This window comes from Dromiciops gliroides, chromosome 2 (assembly GCF_019393635.1).
Source record: "Dromiciops gliroides isolate mDroGli1 chromosome 2, mDroGli1.pri, whole genome shotgun sequence".
Lineage (NCBI taxonomy): Eukaryota > Metazoa > Chordata > Mammalia > Microbiotheria > Microbiotheriidae > Dromiciops > Dromiciops gliroides.
Window position 1 is genome coordinate 563,174,730 of NC_057862.1, and position 19,372 is coordinate 563,194,101.

At 39.4% G+C, this 19,372-nt stretch overlaps 1 protein-coding gene across 2 annotated transcripts in view; it reads left to right on the forward strand.

Annotated features, from left to right (window-relative positions):
• The window catches only part of KIF16B (kinesin family member 16B), a 358,373-nt gene that overhangs the window by 147,667 nt on the left and 191,334 nt on the right, over positions 1-19,372 (forward strand). For both annotated transcript variants that reach the window (XM_043987183.1, XM_043987182.1), the window contains exon 13: positions 4,947-5,066. In XM_043987183.1, coding sequence (XP_043843118.1) covers positions 4,947-5,066 — 120 coding nt within the window. The remainder of the gene's footprint in view (positions 1-4,946; positions 5,067-19,372) is intronic.

The following is a 19,372-nucleotide window of genomic DNA, read 5'->3' on the forward strand; positions in this document are numbered from 1 at the left end:
TGCATTTACATGGACTTGTGGGAGAGATCTCTGTGGCACTATACATTCTTATGCACTTAGTGTAATATCTGAGTTGTATTCATTTAATATATATTTATTGATTATCTATTGTTTATAGGGTACTATGGTAGATGCTTATTAAAAGCATTCCACATAGCAGATTGAAAATCTTTGATTCAGAGAATGTCAGGTTTTGATTGTCTTTTAACTTTAAAACTACATTTAAGATGTTTGTTTAGTCTCATTTCCTAAATTTTTTGAAAGTTCTTTAGGAAAGTGACACATTTGATTTTATATGTATTTTTTTTCTCTCTCACATTGACTTCATTTGACTTTGTTGTGTGAGGTAGGATCAAAGTTGGAAAGGACCTGTTTTGGAGAAGCCTTATGCTGAGCATCTCCTAGGTGTGTCTTATCCCCTCCCAAGATGGGTACATAATGGGAGTTGGTGTAATTTTGAGAAACATAATCACTGCCTTCCTCTAGGAATGTCAGTCAACAAAGGCACCTACCAATTCCTTGTTCAGTCATCCCGTGACCCCCAGCAGAGAAGGATATTAACTGGTCCTTACCTCACCTATTACAGGCAAATTCCCAGTCTGCTTGGAGTCTCCATAATTGAAAATCAACTATAGCAGAGGTGAAAATTCTTTCCTTTTCTCCTTCCCTATATGTCCATCCCTTGATTTCCAAAATCCATATCCTCCTTTACCCTCCCTCCTTTTGTATCCTTTTCTATTGTTAATTTCCTCTTTCCCTATATCTACTTTTTCCTTCACTTTATACTCTTTCCATCTTCTTGAGCAAACAGAAACCTAACTCTATCCAGAAGACCCTGAATTATAGCCACTCCACCAAAGCAATAATCTTCTCTATAGTATCACTGACAGCCTTATAGACTTAACCTTTCTACTGGTTGGTAACACAAGAGAGAAAATCTTCATATTATACCAAAAAAAATTGTAAGTGAATTATTTGAAATTCAGAATGTATTTTCCTTTGGAAATGAACTAGGAAGAAAGGAAGGAAACAATCGTTATTAAAGGCTTATAACGTGACGGGTACTCTGCTTTGAAAATGGCTTTTCATTTGATCTTCACAACTGTGGAAAGTAGGTATTATTATTTTCCCCATTTAACAGTTCCTGAAAACTAAGACAGAGTATGTCACTTGCCCAAGGCCACTGGTATCTGAATATATTTCAGGTCTACCTAATTCAAGGCCCATGTGGCACCCTATCCACTGTGCCACTTAATAGTAAATGGAAAGAGATAATATATGCTATAGTGGAAAGACCATGTGGACTCTGTAATCCTCTGTTTCCCTTACTAGCTATATGCCTTTGAATAAATCACTTACCTTCTCTTGGCTATTGTTTTCATATGTAAAATAGAGGTGATACTCCCTCCTTTGACTCCTCCACAGAGTTGTAGTAATAATGATGAGGAGGAGAAAGCATGTGATTTAGAAACCATGTTATTTTAATGTCCAGAACTGACCTTTTCTGGGGTTTTGAAGGTCAGCCCGGCGTCCAGAATTTACATCTATAGAACCACCTGTGGGACTTGTCAATCAGAGCTTCCAGCCAATTAGCTTGGAACTGTGTGTGTGTGTGTGTGTGTGTGTGTGTGTGTGTGTGTAAGGCCCTGTTTCCTTTTGGAGAGGAGGCTTCTGGGAGGAGGAAGGAGCAAGCAAGGTCCTTTTCGGCCCAGACCTCATCTTGGCTAGAGGAGAGATGCTAGTTCTCTTAGATAGATGAAGGCGTCTTTGCCTCTTTCTCTCTGATCATAGCATCTTATGCTGTTTAATAAATGCTTAAAAGACTAAACTCTTGCTAAAGCTTCTAATTTGGGGCAACCACTCTTTAGATTTTAGACATCATAGCTAGAATTTTAGCCCCTTACACCATGATGAGGCATTGGATTAGAACTGTGGAGAAGCGTTACTAGTATTGACCACCAAGTGATGAATTCTTTGGCATAGATGTATATGAAACAAAATAAAAAATAAGAGTGCTCCTTAATCCTTTCCCATCTACTTCTACTGTGATGGTGGTAATAACAGAAAAATTCTATTAAAAAATGTTTTGTTTTGTTTTTTATAAAAAAACATTTGGAATTGATTGAATTGGGTGATACTGGGCAGCTAGGTGATGTAGTGAATAAAGCACTGGCCCTGGATTCAGGAAGACCTGAGTTCAAATCCAGCCTCAGACACTTGACACTAGCTGTGTGACCCTGGGCAAGTCACTTAACCCTCATTGCCCCACCAAAAAAAAAACAAAAACAAAGAAAGAATTGGGTGAGACTGACACTGACTGAGAACTTACTTAAGGTAGACTAAATTGAGACCACACCTGACCAACCCTGAGTGGGGTATTGTTCTCAGATTCTCTGGACTATGACATCAACATGAGACCACCCTCAACCAATCAGCTTGAAGGACCTCCCCTTATGGGAGAGGGGGACAGAAAGTAGGAAGCGAGGCTGACTTCCTGGCTCTGGTCTTTTTCATTCTGGAACCTTGGGACAGTGCAGAAAGGAAAGGACAAGGAGACCAGTTTGAACCCTAAGGGAGATAGGCTTTTTTTTTCCTGTACTTTCTGTACTCCACGTGTTCTCTCTTGACTCTTTAATAAATGCTTAATGCCAAAAACTGGTGCTGATGTTTCTAGCTTTTAGGTAAACCATAGCTAGTTCTCCCCCCCATACTGGGGGTAGAAGCAAGGCAACCACACATTAGATTTTAAACATCACAGAACCCACCACCTCCCAACGAGGCCATTCTACTCAAATTTAGCACGAACCCTCTCTATGATGTACACTTTTAATACTCAGCCAGTTTTTGCAGTTAGCACAAAGTAAGCACATTTATTAAAATAACATCATATGAGCATATCTAATATGTGCCTGGGGCTAAGCTGGGAATATAAAAAATAAAAGACAAAATAAGGAACATTCCAGTTCTGTCCTCAAGGTGCTTACAAAGGGGGAAGACCATACACAAAAGGAAGCTGAAGGGGGTGAACATGGGAAGTGATGGTGAGGTTTAGAGGAGTGCGGCTGTGTGGGAAATGAAGAGATAGCTGGTCTTAAAAGGAAGTCCTGAGAGGAGTTCTCCATCTCTCCCCTTTCCAGGCCAAGGCTGTGGCCCTAGGGGCATTCCAGATGAGTGCAGCCAGGTGGAAAGTGAATAACAAATCTACCATGCACTTTCCTATAGATGTATACCACATCTGTAGGAAGAGTGGGCACAGCCAGTAACACACTAGCAGAGACACTCACATTGAGTCAGCTGGTAGAAAGGAATACATATGGGGAATATATGATACTTTATAGTGCTGATACTCCTGCACATTAGTGTTTTTTCTTTATCCTGATCCCCCTTTAATTATCCTACCTCCATCCTGTTGATGATCTCCAGTTTTTCCTCTATACATGTCTCCATTAGACTGTGAGTTCCTTGAGAGCAGGGCCTGTTGTGTGCCCTTCTCTGTATCCACGGCATGTAGCATAGTTCTGGGCACCTAGGAAGCCCTTAATGTTTACTGACTGACTGATTCTTATGGTGACCTCATGCCACTTCCTCCTGGTGTCTGCTGCTCATGTCACTACCTGGGTCTGATCCTCTTGGCAGATCAACTCTGGAAGAGTGATTTCCTCTTCTGATTTGGTTTCTTCATCTGTGGTTGGCTCTCTACTTTATGGCCATAACTCTTCTCAAAGAATTTACTGGTTTGTATTTTTATGTGGGCCTTAGGAGCAGTTAGGTGGTGCTGCAGATAGAGTGCCTGGCCTGGAGTAAGGAAGACCTGAATTCAAATCTGGTCTCAGACACTTACTACCTGTGTGACTCTGGACAAGTCTTTAACCCTGTTTGCCTCAGTTTCCTCCTCTGTAAAATAAGCGGGAGAAGGAAATGGCAAATCACTCCATTATCTTTGCCAAGAAAACCCTTGAAATGGGGTCAGACAGGACTGAACAACAATAGCAATGGATAAAGGCACAGCTGATCATTGTAGTCATTCTCTCCAGACTGTGTAATATTAGTTGCCTTTCTAATGGCCTAAACCCTATGATCCTCTCAAATTGGTTAAGAAGATAATTCTTAGCTCCTAAAAGGTAAAAGACTTCTTTACAGTTCTTCCTTCACACTGATTGGTTAGAGTCTGAAACACACTTTATATGGCTCAAATGAAGCTTCTTTTAAGTCTGAAAGAGGTTGATGTTGGCATTTCACCATCTTTGTTCTGAGCTCCATATATCCTGCAGACATATATATGTCCGAAAAAGCCACACTTTTGATTTCTTGTTTATATTTGGTGGAAAACAGCATTCCTCTGATGATGCCCTTCCCCTTGCACCCCCACTCCCATCTTTCTGGCAAGCAGAGTAGTTTTTCCAGTCCCTTCCTTGTTTGATTTCCCTTACTGTTACTTCACTATCTACTAGAAAAAAACAGATGATATTTATTTTGCAAGGCCTTGTGCTCAAGAGGGAGAAGGGAAAGCACTTTGGAAGTAGAATCAGAAGACTTGGGTGTATGTTCTAACAGTCATGTGACCTTGCTGACAAGTTAGTTCCCTTCTGGGATGGGAGACATCACCTTTATCTGGTATGTTCTAAGTTTAGTTGAGGAAATATCCTTTAACCTAGGCCTTGAAGGATTTAGACATAAGGTAGCTCTGGAAGTTTAGTTGTTGTTATCTGCTAGAGTTGAATGTGAAAATAAATATCATGAATGATTAGAGCATGCAATGGGATTTCTAATTGAAATTTATAACCACACTCACCATGCTTTCCTGATTTTTAATGAAAAGTAAATCTTGCGACGTTTAAACACTCTAAAAAATGTAGTTCCCCTTTAAACATTTTAGTTGGCTTTTCTCTTTCAGTTGACTTTTCTTTCAAATAAATTTAACTTTTTTTTCCCCCTTCTAATTTTAGGAACAAACATTAGCCCTGAGGAAAGAAGGAATTGGAGTTGTCCTGGATTCTGAGCTGCCTCATCTGATTGGCATTGATGATGACCTTCTGAGTACTGGAATAATCTTATATCACTTGAAGGTAGAAATAAATTTAATCAGTCACTTTACATGGCTTCAATTGAACATTGTAATTCTGTTTTGTTTCCTCTCAACGAAGTTTATTGTTATGCTCTGTGACTATGAAGGCAGCCATTAAAAGCTGTATGGTGAAAATCCAAGTACAATCTATTGTCAGTTCGGATCTTTGGAATATAAAAGTAGAATTACATAGTTTTCAAATTTCCCCTTGCCTGGCCAGCTTTAAGGCTATATTTCAAGCAGGTCTGGGATGGGGTGGGGAGGAGTTCCTATTTTATATATTATCCTATAATTTAAGGACTTTAGTGATGGAGTTGGGGGAAGAAAGAGGAGGAAGAAGACAGAGAAGTGGTAAGCACCTGAAGTAAGACTTTAAAATTTAGTTTAAATTTCATTTAAAGCTGTCATTCCTGGTAGTTTTAGAATTCAACCTAGCTACCTGTGTTCTTGGATCATATTTCAGTGTATTGAAGTGATGTTTGACTTGCTAAAAGTCTTCATGGTGATAATGAGGGAGATCTGGTGTAGAGCCCGGGCCAAAGGTAAATTCCTTAGCAATATCAGAGCCTCAAGATGTGCTTCTATTTGACATTGTGTTGATTGCATTAAATTGCAAGAGTTGCAGAGCCTCCTGGAAGAGGAATTTTTAGAACTTGTACACCAGTTTGTATACCTTGGAAATAAAGTGAAAGATGGACAGTGATTTATTTGTGTGCAGAATTTAAAAGGAGGAGAAAAGAAGGCTAGCTTGCCTTTGGGAAACTGTAGGATGCTTTTACAACCCCCAAGTTTTGCATGAAGGCAGAGGTCCATCTTTTTAATACTAACATTTTTTTGGCGTCGCTATATGGTGTGAGATGAGGAAAACCACTGCCTTTGAAGAACTAAAGAAGAGCATCACACAGAAGACAATAAAAAGGTGCATGGGGGTGTATTTGAACAGGCCACAACATCAAGGAACTCTCAAAAAAACCAGGAGTCTTAAATTTGTCATCAAGAAATTGTATGCCAAGAAGAGAAAATAGGTTGGTTATGTGGCAGGAAGGAGGAATGACAGATGGGTAAACGGAATGTTCTGCTGGATACCCTCTTGATGTCAGGAGAAAGTGAGAAAGGCCCCTGGGTTGTTAGATGCCCCCTGTGGGGAATTTTGGAGACAGGAGATTGTTGCACAATATGGGTAGGAATAGATGAGTTTCAGTCTGCATCATTGGAGGGAACTCACGGATCTATGAAGTCACAGATTCATTTGAACATTTGAGAGTATTGAAGTTAAGGACTAAAATCTCCTCTTGGAATGTATTTTTCCTTTGACTTTATTCTGATGGCTAGATTGGGAGTCAGAAACCTTGGCTCCAAAGCCCCTGTTTCCTTCTGCATATTGGTTAACGAGTCAACCAACTTCATCAAGTCAACAACTCTCAGTGAACTTCAGTTTCCTTACCTTTAAAATATATTGCCTTCCATGGGTTCTTCTAGCTCTGCATTTTTGATCCTGGCTCTATGATCTTATTTTTTTTTTCTTTCTGAAACTTGGCTAAAATGAGGAGAAGGATGATTGCTTTGTGGACTTCATCATTCTTCTTCAACTACTTCACTGGAGCCTCTCTTTACCCTACTACAAAAGTAAGGCCACCAAAAGAGTACACTAATGAGATTTTTTGTTGTTGTAAAATATTTCATTATTTTTAAAAGGTCTATGATTTTAGTGGCATGGCTATGCTTCCTACCAATGAAGATGGCACTAGACTACAGTGTAGTGGATGTGATCTTCATGAGTTATTGTGGGGGGAAAAAATTAACTGGTAGCCAGTCTTCTTGACTTAATGGACTTAGTTTGACTGGCCTTCGGATGATAACAATATAATTTGTCTTCAAGTCTATATACAAAGTCTTCTAGAGATATGATAATGACTGGATTTGGCCAGCATAGCCTTTATAAATTTAGCATCACATAAAGGCCGCAATGAGGATTTAGTGGAGTCATCAAATACAAGTAATATACCTTTTGAAACAATGAAAAACAATGTGAACAAAACAGTCTACAGGAAGCTTAGAGAAAGCCTCAGCTGAGCATATTATCCTTGTTGTGGATGGAATTATCTGATACATCAACAGATATAAAACAGAATAAATTTGTTTACATTCCAATGGCAATTCATTTTTAGCAGCAGCAGCAGTAAAGGAACATTTGGGCCCTAATACTGCAATATCTTATGTGCCATATGAAGCATAAATGACAGTTATTAAGATAAAATTGGGAAGAATGGCTGGACCAGACCAAGTATGTTCTGATGCCTGAATGTGACAGAATTTTGAAAACCCTGAGGAATTAATTTAAAATATACCTCAGGAAACAGAAGTTATGATAAGAATGGAAAAATTCATGGACTATATTAAGATAACTGAGGTAAAATCAATAACCAGTGATCCATATGTTTGTTTTCTTATCTTTGTAAAATCCTTATGAGAGTGCATATCAGGGTTATCTTTGATTAAAAATAGGAGGGGGCTGGGCAAGTTTTTTTGTTTTTTTAGATACAGGACAGCCTTTATTTCCTACAGAAATATGTATAACATAAAAGATTTCACAGGAGCCCCCGACAGATACAGAAAACATACATAGCCCTCAGATGACAGGCAGCTTTTGCAAAGATTCTCTACAATCATGTTTTTGACTGAAAGGTATAGAGAATATAAGATCTTGCTGGTTGATGATTATACACATACAAACACACACAAATGCTTGACTCAGTAGAGCTAACAGCCTCCAAGAATGTCCTCGGCTACATCTTTCATATGCACGTTGAGGTCATACAAAAATTCCTTGATAAGTGCAAGGATAGAGATAAGTGTTTCAACAGTCCAGATTATTAACATCCAGTCAGGTATGAAACAAGGAGATAACAAGTTTTCCAAAGGTGTTTGTCTCTAAAATGGAACATGTCTTACACAATGGAAGAAGTCTGCATAGATAAGCTCCTCCAAGTGTTCTTGTTTGTAGATGAATTATATTGATTGCATCAAGCCCTAGGGCATTATAGATTGTCCTTACAGAGATCTAAAAATTATTCAAAAGTGATCAACCTGACATGTCATATAGGAAAAATAAAAATAGATTGTAAAAATACCTATTATTCAGACTATTGACATGAATTGTTATGAACCAATATTCAGTCAACCAAAATGTTAAGCATCTTTTAGTGAATGTTCCAGCCACTGGGTTAATCCATTAGTTACATATACATCATATACATATATGGTGTCCCAAAAGTCTTTTTTTTCCAGCTCATAATCTTTTTATTTTTTATTTATTTATTTTTTTTGCACAGGGCAATGAAGGTTAAGTGACTTGCCCCAAGGTCACACAGCTAGTAAGTGTCAAGTGTTTGAGACTGGATTTGAACTCAGGTCCTCCTGAATCCAGGGCCAGTGCTTTATCCATTGTACCACCTAGCTGCTCCCATCATAATCTTTTAAAAATTTAATTTAATTAATTAATTTTCTAAAATTACATTTTAAGTTCTATCTCCCTCTCTCTCCTCCCTGTGCTAGAGAAAGCCACCATTTGACAAAGATTTATTAATGTATGTAAAATTATGCTATGTTCTTTCTCTGGAGGTGGATAGCATCTTCCTTCATAAGTCCTTTATAGTTGATTTGAGTATTTATAATACTCAGAATAAGTTGGTTGTTTACAATCATTCTTCAAATAATATTGCTGTTACTGTATATAACATCCTCTTGGTTCTGTTCACTTCACTTTTTATTATTTCATTCAAGTCTCTCCATGGTTTTCTAAAATCAACCAGCTCATTTCTTACAGTGCAGTAGTATTCCATCACAATTATGTATCTCACAGTGTGTTTAGCTGTTCCCCTTACCTTCCTATTTCTTGATCTGGACACCCTCCCAGGAATCCCTCCTTTAGCTTATCCCCTTGCCCTTCTATTTCTTTGTAAGTTAAGAAGACTTTTATACCTTTTTAGATGTCCATGTTGTCTCTTTAACCTAGTTCTGATCAGAATAAAGTTCTAGTACTACCAGCCATCCACCCACTCTTGCCTCCACTGTAGCAGTTCTTCCATTCATTTTTTCAGCAACAAACATTTATTTTATTTTCCATTTACATGTAAGGGTCATTTTCAACATTCATTTTCATAAGAGTTAGAGTTCCAAATTTTTCTCCCTCCCTTCCTTTCCTCCCCCCTCCACAAGATTGCAATCAGGTTATTTATGTACAATCTACAAGTGTAGTCTCTGTTCTCAATCTTTTTCTTTCTATTTTCCAATAAACCCTTAAAAACCTAAACTTGTTTTATCAGTGATTTTAGTCAGTTTTCCCCAAAACTGGGGGAACAGATTAGAATCCACATTTAGAATCTTAAATTACACAGACACCATCTTCCAAGATATTCTCAGGGAAAATTGCCCTGAAATTCAAGAAGAAGAAGCTAAAATGGAAATTGAAAGAATCCACCAATCACCTCCAGAAAGAGATCCCAAAAGGAAAACTCCTAGGAATATTATAGCTAAATTCCAGAGCTCTCAGGTCAAGGAGAAAATATTGCAAGCTGCCAAAAAGAACAGAATTCCAACAGCCTGGCATTCCTATCTTTCCTCAAATTTCCTGTGAAGTCCTCTGCCGCCACCACCATCCAGTCAGGAACCCAAAAAGCCCAGAGCTCCCTGCGCAGGCTCCCCTTCCTCCTTCCTGTCTCCTCCCAGACCATAGGAGGCTCCTTAAGTTGATTGGTTAGTATCCTTGATAGACAGCCCCCATGAGCAAACATCATTTCCTGACGCCAAGGAAAAGCTACAATGCCTCTGAGGCATTTTCCTCATGGTGGAGCTTTCCCACAGCAAGTCTCCAGTAGGTGGCATCATTCCAATCATTAGTTAAGGTTTAGTAAAAATACAGCAATTCAAACAGTTAAAGAAAAGAATCCAGCTTTCCAGACCAGAGTCCAGAATCCAGTTTTTCCAGACCAGAATCCAGACCAGAGTCCAGAATCCAGTTTTCCAGACCAGAGTCCAGAATCCAGTTTTCCAGACCAGAATTCAGTTTCCTCCTGATGACATCTTACCACTTCAAGAAGACAAGAGAACTCAGAGACTTTATATAAACTGTTTTGCTTTATTAGTTTTTACTATCTCCTTTCTGTTATTATATGCCATCTATAACATGTACTCTCTGCAGAGGCTCTCCCTTTGCAAGACTAATGTCAAAGCGTCGGTTCATGAGGACAAAAAAAAAAAATCGCCCCTCTGGACAAAACTTTCCTCTCTTCCTTTTCTATATTGTTGTTCACATATTATTAGTTAGCAATAGTTATTATATTCTTTTTACTGTTCCATCAAGGAAACATTTTGTTTCTTGAGGAACAAAAGGGGGGACTGTAATGATTGGAATGATGCCACCTACTGGAGACTTGCTGTGGGAAAACTCCACCATGAGGAAAATGCCTCAGAGGCATTGTAGCTTTTCCTTGGCGTCAGGAAATGATGTTTGCTCATGGGGGCTGTCTATCAAGGATACTAACCAATCAACTTAAGGAGCCTCCTATGGTCTGGGAGGAGACAGGAAGGAGGAAGGGGAGCCTGCGCAGGGAGCTCTGGGCTTTTTGGGTTCCTGACTGGATGGTGGTGGCGGCAGAGGACTTCACAGGAAATTTGAGGAAAGATAGGAATGCCAGGCTGTTGGAATTCTGTTCTCAATCTTTTTCTTTCTATTTTCCAATAAACCCTTAAAAACCTAAACTAAAACCTAAACTTGTTTTATCAGTGATTTTATTCAGTTTTCCCCAAAACTGGGGGAACAGATTAGAATCCACATTTAGAATCTTAAATTACACATGTCTAAACTCTTTCCTTGATCATGGTTTTCAGGTAGACCAATAATTTTCAAATTTTCTCTCCTGGACCTATTTTCCAGGTTGGCACTTTTTCCCAGAAGATATTTCACATTGCCCTCTATTTTTTTATTCATTTGGATTTGCTTTATTGTGTCTTGGTTTCTCATAAAGTCATTGGCTTCCATTTGTTCAAACCTAATTCTTAGGCAATTATTTTCATCAGAGAGCTTTTATACCTCCTTTTCCATTTGGCCAATTTGACTTTTTTCTCATGTCTTTCCTGCATCACCCTCATTTCTCTTTCCATTTTTTCCTCTACCTCTCTAACTTTATCTTCAAAGTCCTTTTTGAGCACCTCTATGGCCTGAGACCAAATTCTTATTTTTCTTGGAAGCTTTAGATCTAGGGGCCCTGATGTTGACATTTTCCTCTGAGGGTGCCCCTTGGTCTTCCTTGTTACTGAAGAACCTTTCTATGGTCCTCACCTTTCTGTGTCTTCTCATCTTGCCTTTCTTTTACTAGACTTTTAGCTCCTTAAAGTGGGGCACTGTTTCCAGGCTGCAATATCCCAAGCTTAAGAAGTCCCAGGTGGTATGATTTAAGGAGGATCAGATTCTTCACTCACCTGACCTGTTACCTGGTCCTTAGATGACCCCAGACCAACTTGCTAATCAACCAGCTCTGCGTGTTGTGGTTGTTAGCACTGACGAGCCTGTGCACCTCCCTGACCTGGGCCACTGCTACTCATGTTTGCCTTCTGGTTCTCAGTAGGGGTGTAAAATCCAAGTTTTGCCTTAGCACCAGCATAGACCCCCCTGCCCAGGGCTCAGCCCAATCACCAGACTTTGAGCTTAGTTCCAGACAACACTGGTGATTCAGCTGATTTAGAGGCTCTGGGGGTCTGCTTCTCTGGTGAGGCATTCCTGGGACTGGATCTGTGTCAGGGTGACTGTGGGGTTGGGCTTGACTCCTGTATGAGCACAGCAGCTCCCTCCTTCTGACCTTCCAAGCCTTTCTTGGTTAGAAGATGATTTCAGCACATTCTTCTGTGAGTTTTGCTACTCCAGGCATTTTCCTATGGCATTATTTGGATGTTTTTTGGAGCAATCGTGTCCTGAGTTTGGGAACTCACTGCCTTTCCCCCGCCATCTTGAGTTCTTCCATTCATACCTCATTTATATGAAATAACTGCTTCATTTTATACCTCCCTACCCAATTTTATTTTTAGGATCATTCCATAATACTCAAACCCAAGCCTTTTATCTATGTATGCTTTTTCAAACTACCCAAATAATGATAACATTCTTAGGAGTTATAGATAACTTTTTCTCATATAAGATATGTTTTTAGCCTTAGTAAGACCTTTATAATTAGTCTTTAATGTTTACCTTCTTATGTTTCTACTGCATCTAGTATAGGTAAAATTTTCCATTTAGTTCTGGTCTTTTCTTCACAAGTACCTGAAAGTCCTTTAGTTCATTAATTGTCCATTCCCTCCCCCCTTTTAATAATTCCAGTCTGCATCCTTTTGCAAAGACCCATCTCTTTAGTAGAAATGCTCTACTATTTATGTGATTTCCAAGGAATTAAAACTGGAGGTTGTTAAGGGTTAAAATTCTAGCTAAACTGTATAAAATATCTAATGAGTGGTTGCCAATAAATTATAAGCTTTAGCAAGAGTTAGACTTTTAAGCATTTATTAAGGAGAATAAGAATTTGGTAAAGAGAGAGAGAAAGGCCTAGATATCTATTAAAGGGAGAGCGTATTTCTAGCTCCCTTCTCCGCTGGAGTCCTCAGGAAAGAGAGCGAGACAGAGCGCCAGTCTCTTCCTTCCTCCTCCCACTAGCCCGCGTCACTTCCTGATTCCTGGTCTTGCCCTCAAAGACCTTCGCTTCATGGGCAGAACTCTTCTACAGTAAGTCTCCAGCAGGTGGCGTCATTCCAATCGTTACAAGGTGATGTTTAAGGTAATGGAAATATGCATGGATGGATACAAATCAGATACAACATTTTCCATCATTTCCTATGCTGAAGAAGTACTGTAAAAAATATTGTTTAAGAAATGTATAATTAGAAAAGGGGGTGAACTAGTCATATAGTGACAGCAATGGATAACAGACAAGCAATGCTCCAATGCATTACTTTCTGAACCCCTGCTTTATGTTGTGACTTCTGAAGTCACAGATGCTAACCTAGAAAAACTGGGTTTACCTCAGTACTTAATTGAACATCTGTAAAACTAACAAAAGCTATTGGTAATGGGCTTATCTGTGGCCTTTACAGGTCAAATCCAAATCTCTTGCCCTGTGATTATATCACATGAGATAGCATACTTAAATGATTGAGAATTTCTAAAGCACTATATTCATGCTAGCTATTATTATTGTAATTATTTTTAATCTACCTCCTATTCTCCTTGTATCCCATGGCATTTAAAGACATCTCTTCTTTCTCGTTCCTCTCATATGCCAGTCAGTCAGTAAACATTTATTAAGCACATTCAATGTTCCAGGCACTGTGCTAAGCACTAGATATACAAAGAAAAGTTAGAAGACAGTCCTTGTTCTGGAGAAACACAATCTAATGGGGGAGACAACATGCAAATAACTATGTACAAATAGGCCATATATAGTACAAATAGGAAATAACCAACAGAAAGAAGGTAGTAAAGTTAACAGGTATTGGGAAAAGCTTCTGGTAGAAAGTGAAATTTAAGCTATAGACTTGAAGGAAGTCTTTCAAACATCTGTTTTGGATGTTTTATCTTAATTGTTGTTTATTGAAATTTGAATAGTCTTGCACATGCCCAGTCTAAGTCAAAGCTCTGTTATATTGACAACTCTCCTAATTACTGAATTTGTAAATTATGGCTTTGAGTTATTCTTAGTTCATTTTGGATTGAATAAAATTGCATTCTTGTGTTTACTCTAGTAGCTATTTGTCCTTTACAGCTATCTGGTTTATCTCATGTGTCAGTTTCTTATATAAATGACCCCATTTCTCTCTCTGTCTAATCTCTCCTTATGCCGTTAAGGTGATGTGGTAAAATAACACATTTTTCCATGTAACTACCTATGTAAATAAGTATATGTTCACCTGAAAGGCCCTCTTCCTTATATGCCTGGACTAGCTTTTATCTCAGGCCTTCTCTGTCCCAGTCTTTAATCAGTTTGGACTCACTGTACACACTAGTACCCATGAAATGTGAAAAGTTCTAGAAGAAGCCTCTGTTATGTTGGTTGCATTCTCTGTGAAACATCTGTAAAATAACATGCACACAAATCATATAGGATGAGAAGATATGCATGATATGTGAAGTCCCCATATTGATGATATCATTAAAATGTTGAAGTATCCATTAAAATATCGAATTACATAAACAGCTTTGACTAGGTCCCAAGATATGTAAACTACCATGTCGTAAACACTGGTGATATATAACTTGCCTGCAGACTACATTGCAAGAAGTTCTGAATGCATGAGTTTCAGAATTGGAAGACACTGCAGTAGATATTTGGTCCAAAAAAACCATCCACAATATATTTGAGAATTAGTCAGCTGTGATGTTTAAAAAAACCAACTGTGATGTCTAAAAATCTAATGTGTGGTCGCCTTAAATGAGAATCTTTATCACAAATCTTTGGGCATTAAGCATTTATTAAAGTATATTAGGAGTTAGCAAAGATAGAGAAGAAAAGCCTCCTTCACCTAGCTTAGATAGTTAGAGAGAGAATGCCCTCAGTTCCACCAGAAACCCCCTGTTGAACCAGAAGAGGGCAGTCCATACACACAGCTCCAAGCTAATTGGCTGGTCCATTGATTGACATGATTTACAGGTGGTAGACATAATTTTTGGATGCCAATCTGACCTTCGAAATCTCAGAAAGGTCAACTAAAGCTTTCTCCTCAGGGCAGAGCTGCCCAGGTTCTCACAATGTCTTTCTCAGCAGGGTGGTAGCGCTCTGCTTGAAGACCTTAAATGGGGCTGCCTTCCACCTCTTGAGGCAACTCATTCTACTTTTGGATATCTCTAATTGTTATGAAGTTTTGACTTACATCAAATCTAAATTTGCTTTGTAATTTCCATTGCAATTCAAGTCAAAGAAAATTAAGAACTGACTATGCATAAAATACTTTACTAGGGCTAGATATTTTTTGTTCAGTCATTTCAGTTGTGTCCTACTCTTCATGACCCCATTTAGGGTTTTCATGGTAAAGATACTGGAGTAGTTTGCCATTTCCTTCTCCAGCTCATTTTACAGATGAGGAAACTGCAAACAAAGTTAAGTGACTTGCCCAAGATTACATAGCTAGTAAATGTCTGAGCCCAGATTTGAACTCAGGTCTTCCTGACTCCAAGCCAATCACTCTATCGTTCACCACCTCTTATCTAGCCTTAATCACCGAATGGGTATTGCTTCAGACAGACTGAGACCTGGGAAAGACCTTAGCTTAAAAAGGCCAAGGTCTCCTGCTACATCAGGAGCCATCTCCAATTATCCTGATCTATATCTTGCCACTGGACCCAGATGGCTCTGGAGGAGAGAGTGAGGCTGGTGACTTTTCACAGCCCTGCCTCACTTAAATCCAATTCACTTGAAAATCATGACATCATCTTCCTGATGTCTACAAGATTGAAATCAGTCTTCCCCCATTCTGCTGGGGGAATATAACATGTAAATAAGTACAGAATATATTCATAGTGAGAGAGGGAAAACCCTAATAATTGGGGGACCAGGAATAACCTCATGCAGAAGGTGTCATCTGGTTTGTGCTTGGCTTTGAAGAAAGCTTGGAATTCTAAGAGGTGAAGGTGAGAAGGAAATGTATTGTAGACCTGGGGGACCAGTAGCTCAGAGGCCAGGAGGCAGGAGAACAGCAGACAGACCAGTTTGGCTAGAGAATGATAGAGTAAGACTTACTAGAATTTACTTATATATAAGAATAAGGGAGGGGGAGCCAGAGTGTTGAGGGCTTTAAATGCCAGGTGAGGAGCTTATATTTTACTCTAGAGGCAATAGGGAATGATGGTGATTTTTGAGTAGTGGGATGACATAGTCAGATCCTGGCAGTCAACTTGGTAAAATGGCAAGAACATTGGTATTGGAATCAGAGGACATGGTTCCAAATCCCATTTTGAATACTCACTATCCATGTAGTCTTGGACAAGTCACTTAGCCATGGTGGGCCTTAGTTTCTTTATCTGTAAAGTGAGCAGAATGGACTAACTCCCTACTTCCCCCAGGTCCCTTCCAGATCTATTTTTCCTCTGATCTGTGATTTGGTAATATCATTTTGGCAGCTAGAGGCTGAAGGGAAGGAGATGATTGCTCTAGTCTAGGTAAGAGATAGCAAAAGGTCTGTACTCAGGTAGAGGCCATGTGAATAGAAAGAAGGGACAGATAGTCAAGATGCTGTGGAGGTAGAATTGTCAAGACTTAGCAACTTAGTGGATATTGTAAGTGGGTAATGAAAAAGGGAAAGTCAGGAGTACCTCCAGTGTTGTAAACCTGATTGACTTGAACGTATGGTGGTGACCTCAATTTTTAATGTTTCTCATATGCACATGGGTAAATATAAATGTGTGTATATATGTGTGTGTGTGTGTGTGTGTGTGTGTGTGTGTGTGTATGTGTGTGTGTGTTTGCCCCCATTAGAACATAACCTCCTTGAGAACAGGAAATGCTTTTTCTTGCCCTTCATTTCCCCTGCACTTGGCACAGTAACTCATGTATGGTCATACGTGCACAGGACCCCTGAAGGCTGAGATCTTAGCTATACACGCTGCCCCTTCAGAGTGATCCCTCTGTTGCCATGGGTGCCCAGCGGCAAAGATCTCAGATAGCTGTGACATGTAATCTCTACTTCTAGTTGTGCCCTATAAGGCCACCCTCAAATACTTGCAGACACCTCTGATCTTCTCTTCTAAGGCTTCTCTTTATTAAGCTAAATAGCCACAGTTTCTCCAACCAGCCTTCATATCATAAGGACCCTCAGGGCCCTTTGCCATCTTAGTTGTCCTCTCCATCTTCCAGCTCATCAGTCACCTTCTAAAAATGCGGTGTCCACAGCTGACCATTTCCAAGTATAGTGGGAGTCTTTGCTTTCTTTCTGATGCAATGCCTCTTAATGTAGCCTCAGATCACTGTGGCTTCCTGCTGGCCATGTCCCTGGGGACTCATATTAGGCTTCTAGTATGAGGTCTCCAGATCTTTTTCAGCAGCACTTCTGCCTGGCTGTGCCTTCCCCATCTTGTACTTTACAGTTGAACTCCAGTGTAAAACTTCTCAGCTATAAAATTCCTAGGGATTCTATTAAATTCAAGCTGATTAGATTCTGCCCAAGAACACTGGATCTTGGCCATCAGGATCTCTTTGAATTCTGAATGTCATCCAAGGTGGTAATTATCCCTCTCAGCTTGGTGTCATCTTCTAGTAAGTTGCCAGGTTTTGTCAGCTGTAACGCCACAACCTCTTTTGCATCTATCTCCTTCTCTCTGCTCTTAGAACCCCGTGCCCTCATTCAGGGCTTGAATGCCTTTTGTCTGGATGATCAGAATAACCTCCTAATTGGTCTCCTAGCCTCTAGTAGTTCTCTTTTCTACAATTTATCCTTCATCTAGCTGTCAGATTTTTATTCCTAAAACAAATGTGGCAATGTCATCTCTTTTTCAAGAATCTTTAGTGGTTCCCTTTTACTTTTAAGGATAAAATCCAAACAGAAAAGTACCCAGGCTCTTACCCTGATATTTAAAGCTCTCCACAAACTGGTTCTTACCTATATTTCTGGGCTTCTTTTATAGTATTTCCCTCCATTAATTCTGTGTTCCAGTTTTCCTCCTGCACCCTCTTGACCCTGTGCCTTTACCCAAATGGGCCCCATGTCTAGTATGCAGGCCCTTCTGTAACCTTGGCCTCTCAGAATCTTCATTTCCCTTCAGAGCACAGAACAGGTGCCAGCACTTTGCTCTTGAAATTCCTTTCTGTTGACTTCTGTATTTATTATATCTCAGTAGAATGTAAGTCCTTTGAGAGTAGGATTCTTTTTTTTTTTTTTTTTGGTCTTTGCTTTCAGATCACCTTACAGTGCTTTGATTTTGATTGATACTTAATGATTACTTATTGAATCACATTTTAAAATTTGATAAGAGTATCATCTCTTGCTTTATTCCAGATTATTGATCACAATATTAAACGACATAGGGACAGCACAGATCCCCAAGGCCATCCCCAGAGAACTTTGTCCAAGCTTCCATCTAATCATGAATTACTTTTCTTTGGGTCCATCAATTCAACCAGTTCTGAATTTTACATGATTATGATTATATATGATCCAGCCTCTCTAACTATACATTTAAAAAACATATCACTGGAAACTTTGCTAAAATCCAGGCAATCTGTACTTACAGTATTCTGCTAATTAAGCAGGAAGCATGTCAAAATGGAAAATAACACTTGCCTGTTATGTTCTTAACCTGATATTTTTTATTGTTTTATTTTAGAGTTCACTATCTCTTTAATAATAATTCTACAGGGGGCAGCTAAGTGGAACAATAGATAAAGCACCAGCCCTGGATTCAGGAGGATCTGAGCTCAAATCCAGTCTCAGACACTTGATGCTTACTAGTTATGTGACCCTGGGAAAGTCACTTAACCCTCATTGCCCTGCAATAATAATAACAACAATAACAACAACAACCACAACCACCACCACCACCACCACAACATTCTACAGTATTGCTAGTAATCAAAATCAAGTTTGTGAGAATTGGAATGACACCCCCTGCTGGGAGGGACATTGTGAGCTCTGGCCTGAAAAGAAACTGTGTGATTTGGGCATCCTGAAGTGATGTCTGCCGCCCATGAGTCCTGTCAATCAATGTTACCAGCCAATTAGCTTGGAACTGTGTGTGTGTGTGGACAGTCCTGTTTCCTGTATCACAGGAAGTTTCTGGGAGAAGCCGTGGAGAAGCAAGGCCCTTTCGGTTCCAGACTGCAGCTTGGCAGGAGGTTGGAGGCTGGCTCTTAGAGATAGTTAGAAGAAGGCTGTTTTACCCCCCCCTCTCTCTCTCTCTCTCTCTCTCTCTCTCTCTCTCCCTACTAACTTCTAATGCACTTTAATATACTTAAAAGGCTAAACTCTTGCTAAAGCTTCTAATTTAAGGTGACCACTCATTAAGTTTTAGACATCACAGCTAGAATTTTAGGCCCTTACAAGTTAGAGTTTTTAGATTCCATTCTCTTCCTTTTTTTGTTTTTCTTTTGAAAATCATTACATCATCTGTTCTTACTCAATCCTATGGGACCCTTTCTAGTTCTTCATGATTTTTCAAGCATCATCCTTGCTGGCTAGGGGTGGGGGTGGAGGCAGGGAGCCGTAATCTTATCTCATAACTCTTTTCAGTATATAAGTATATAGTTCATCTGTGTCAGAGTGACTTGAACTTGTTAG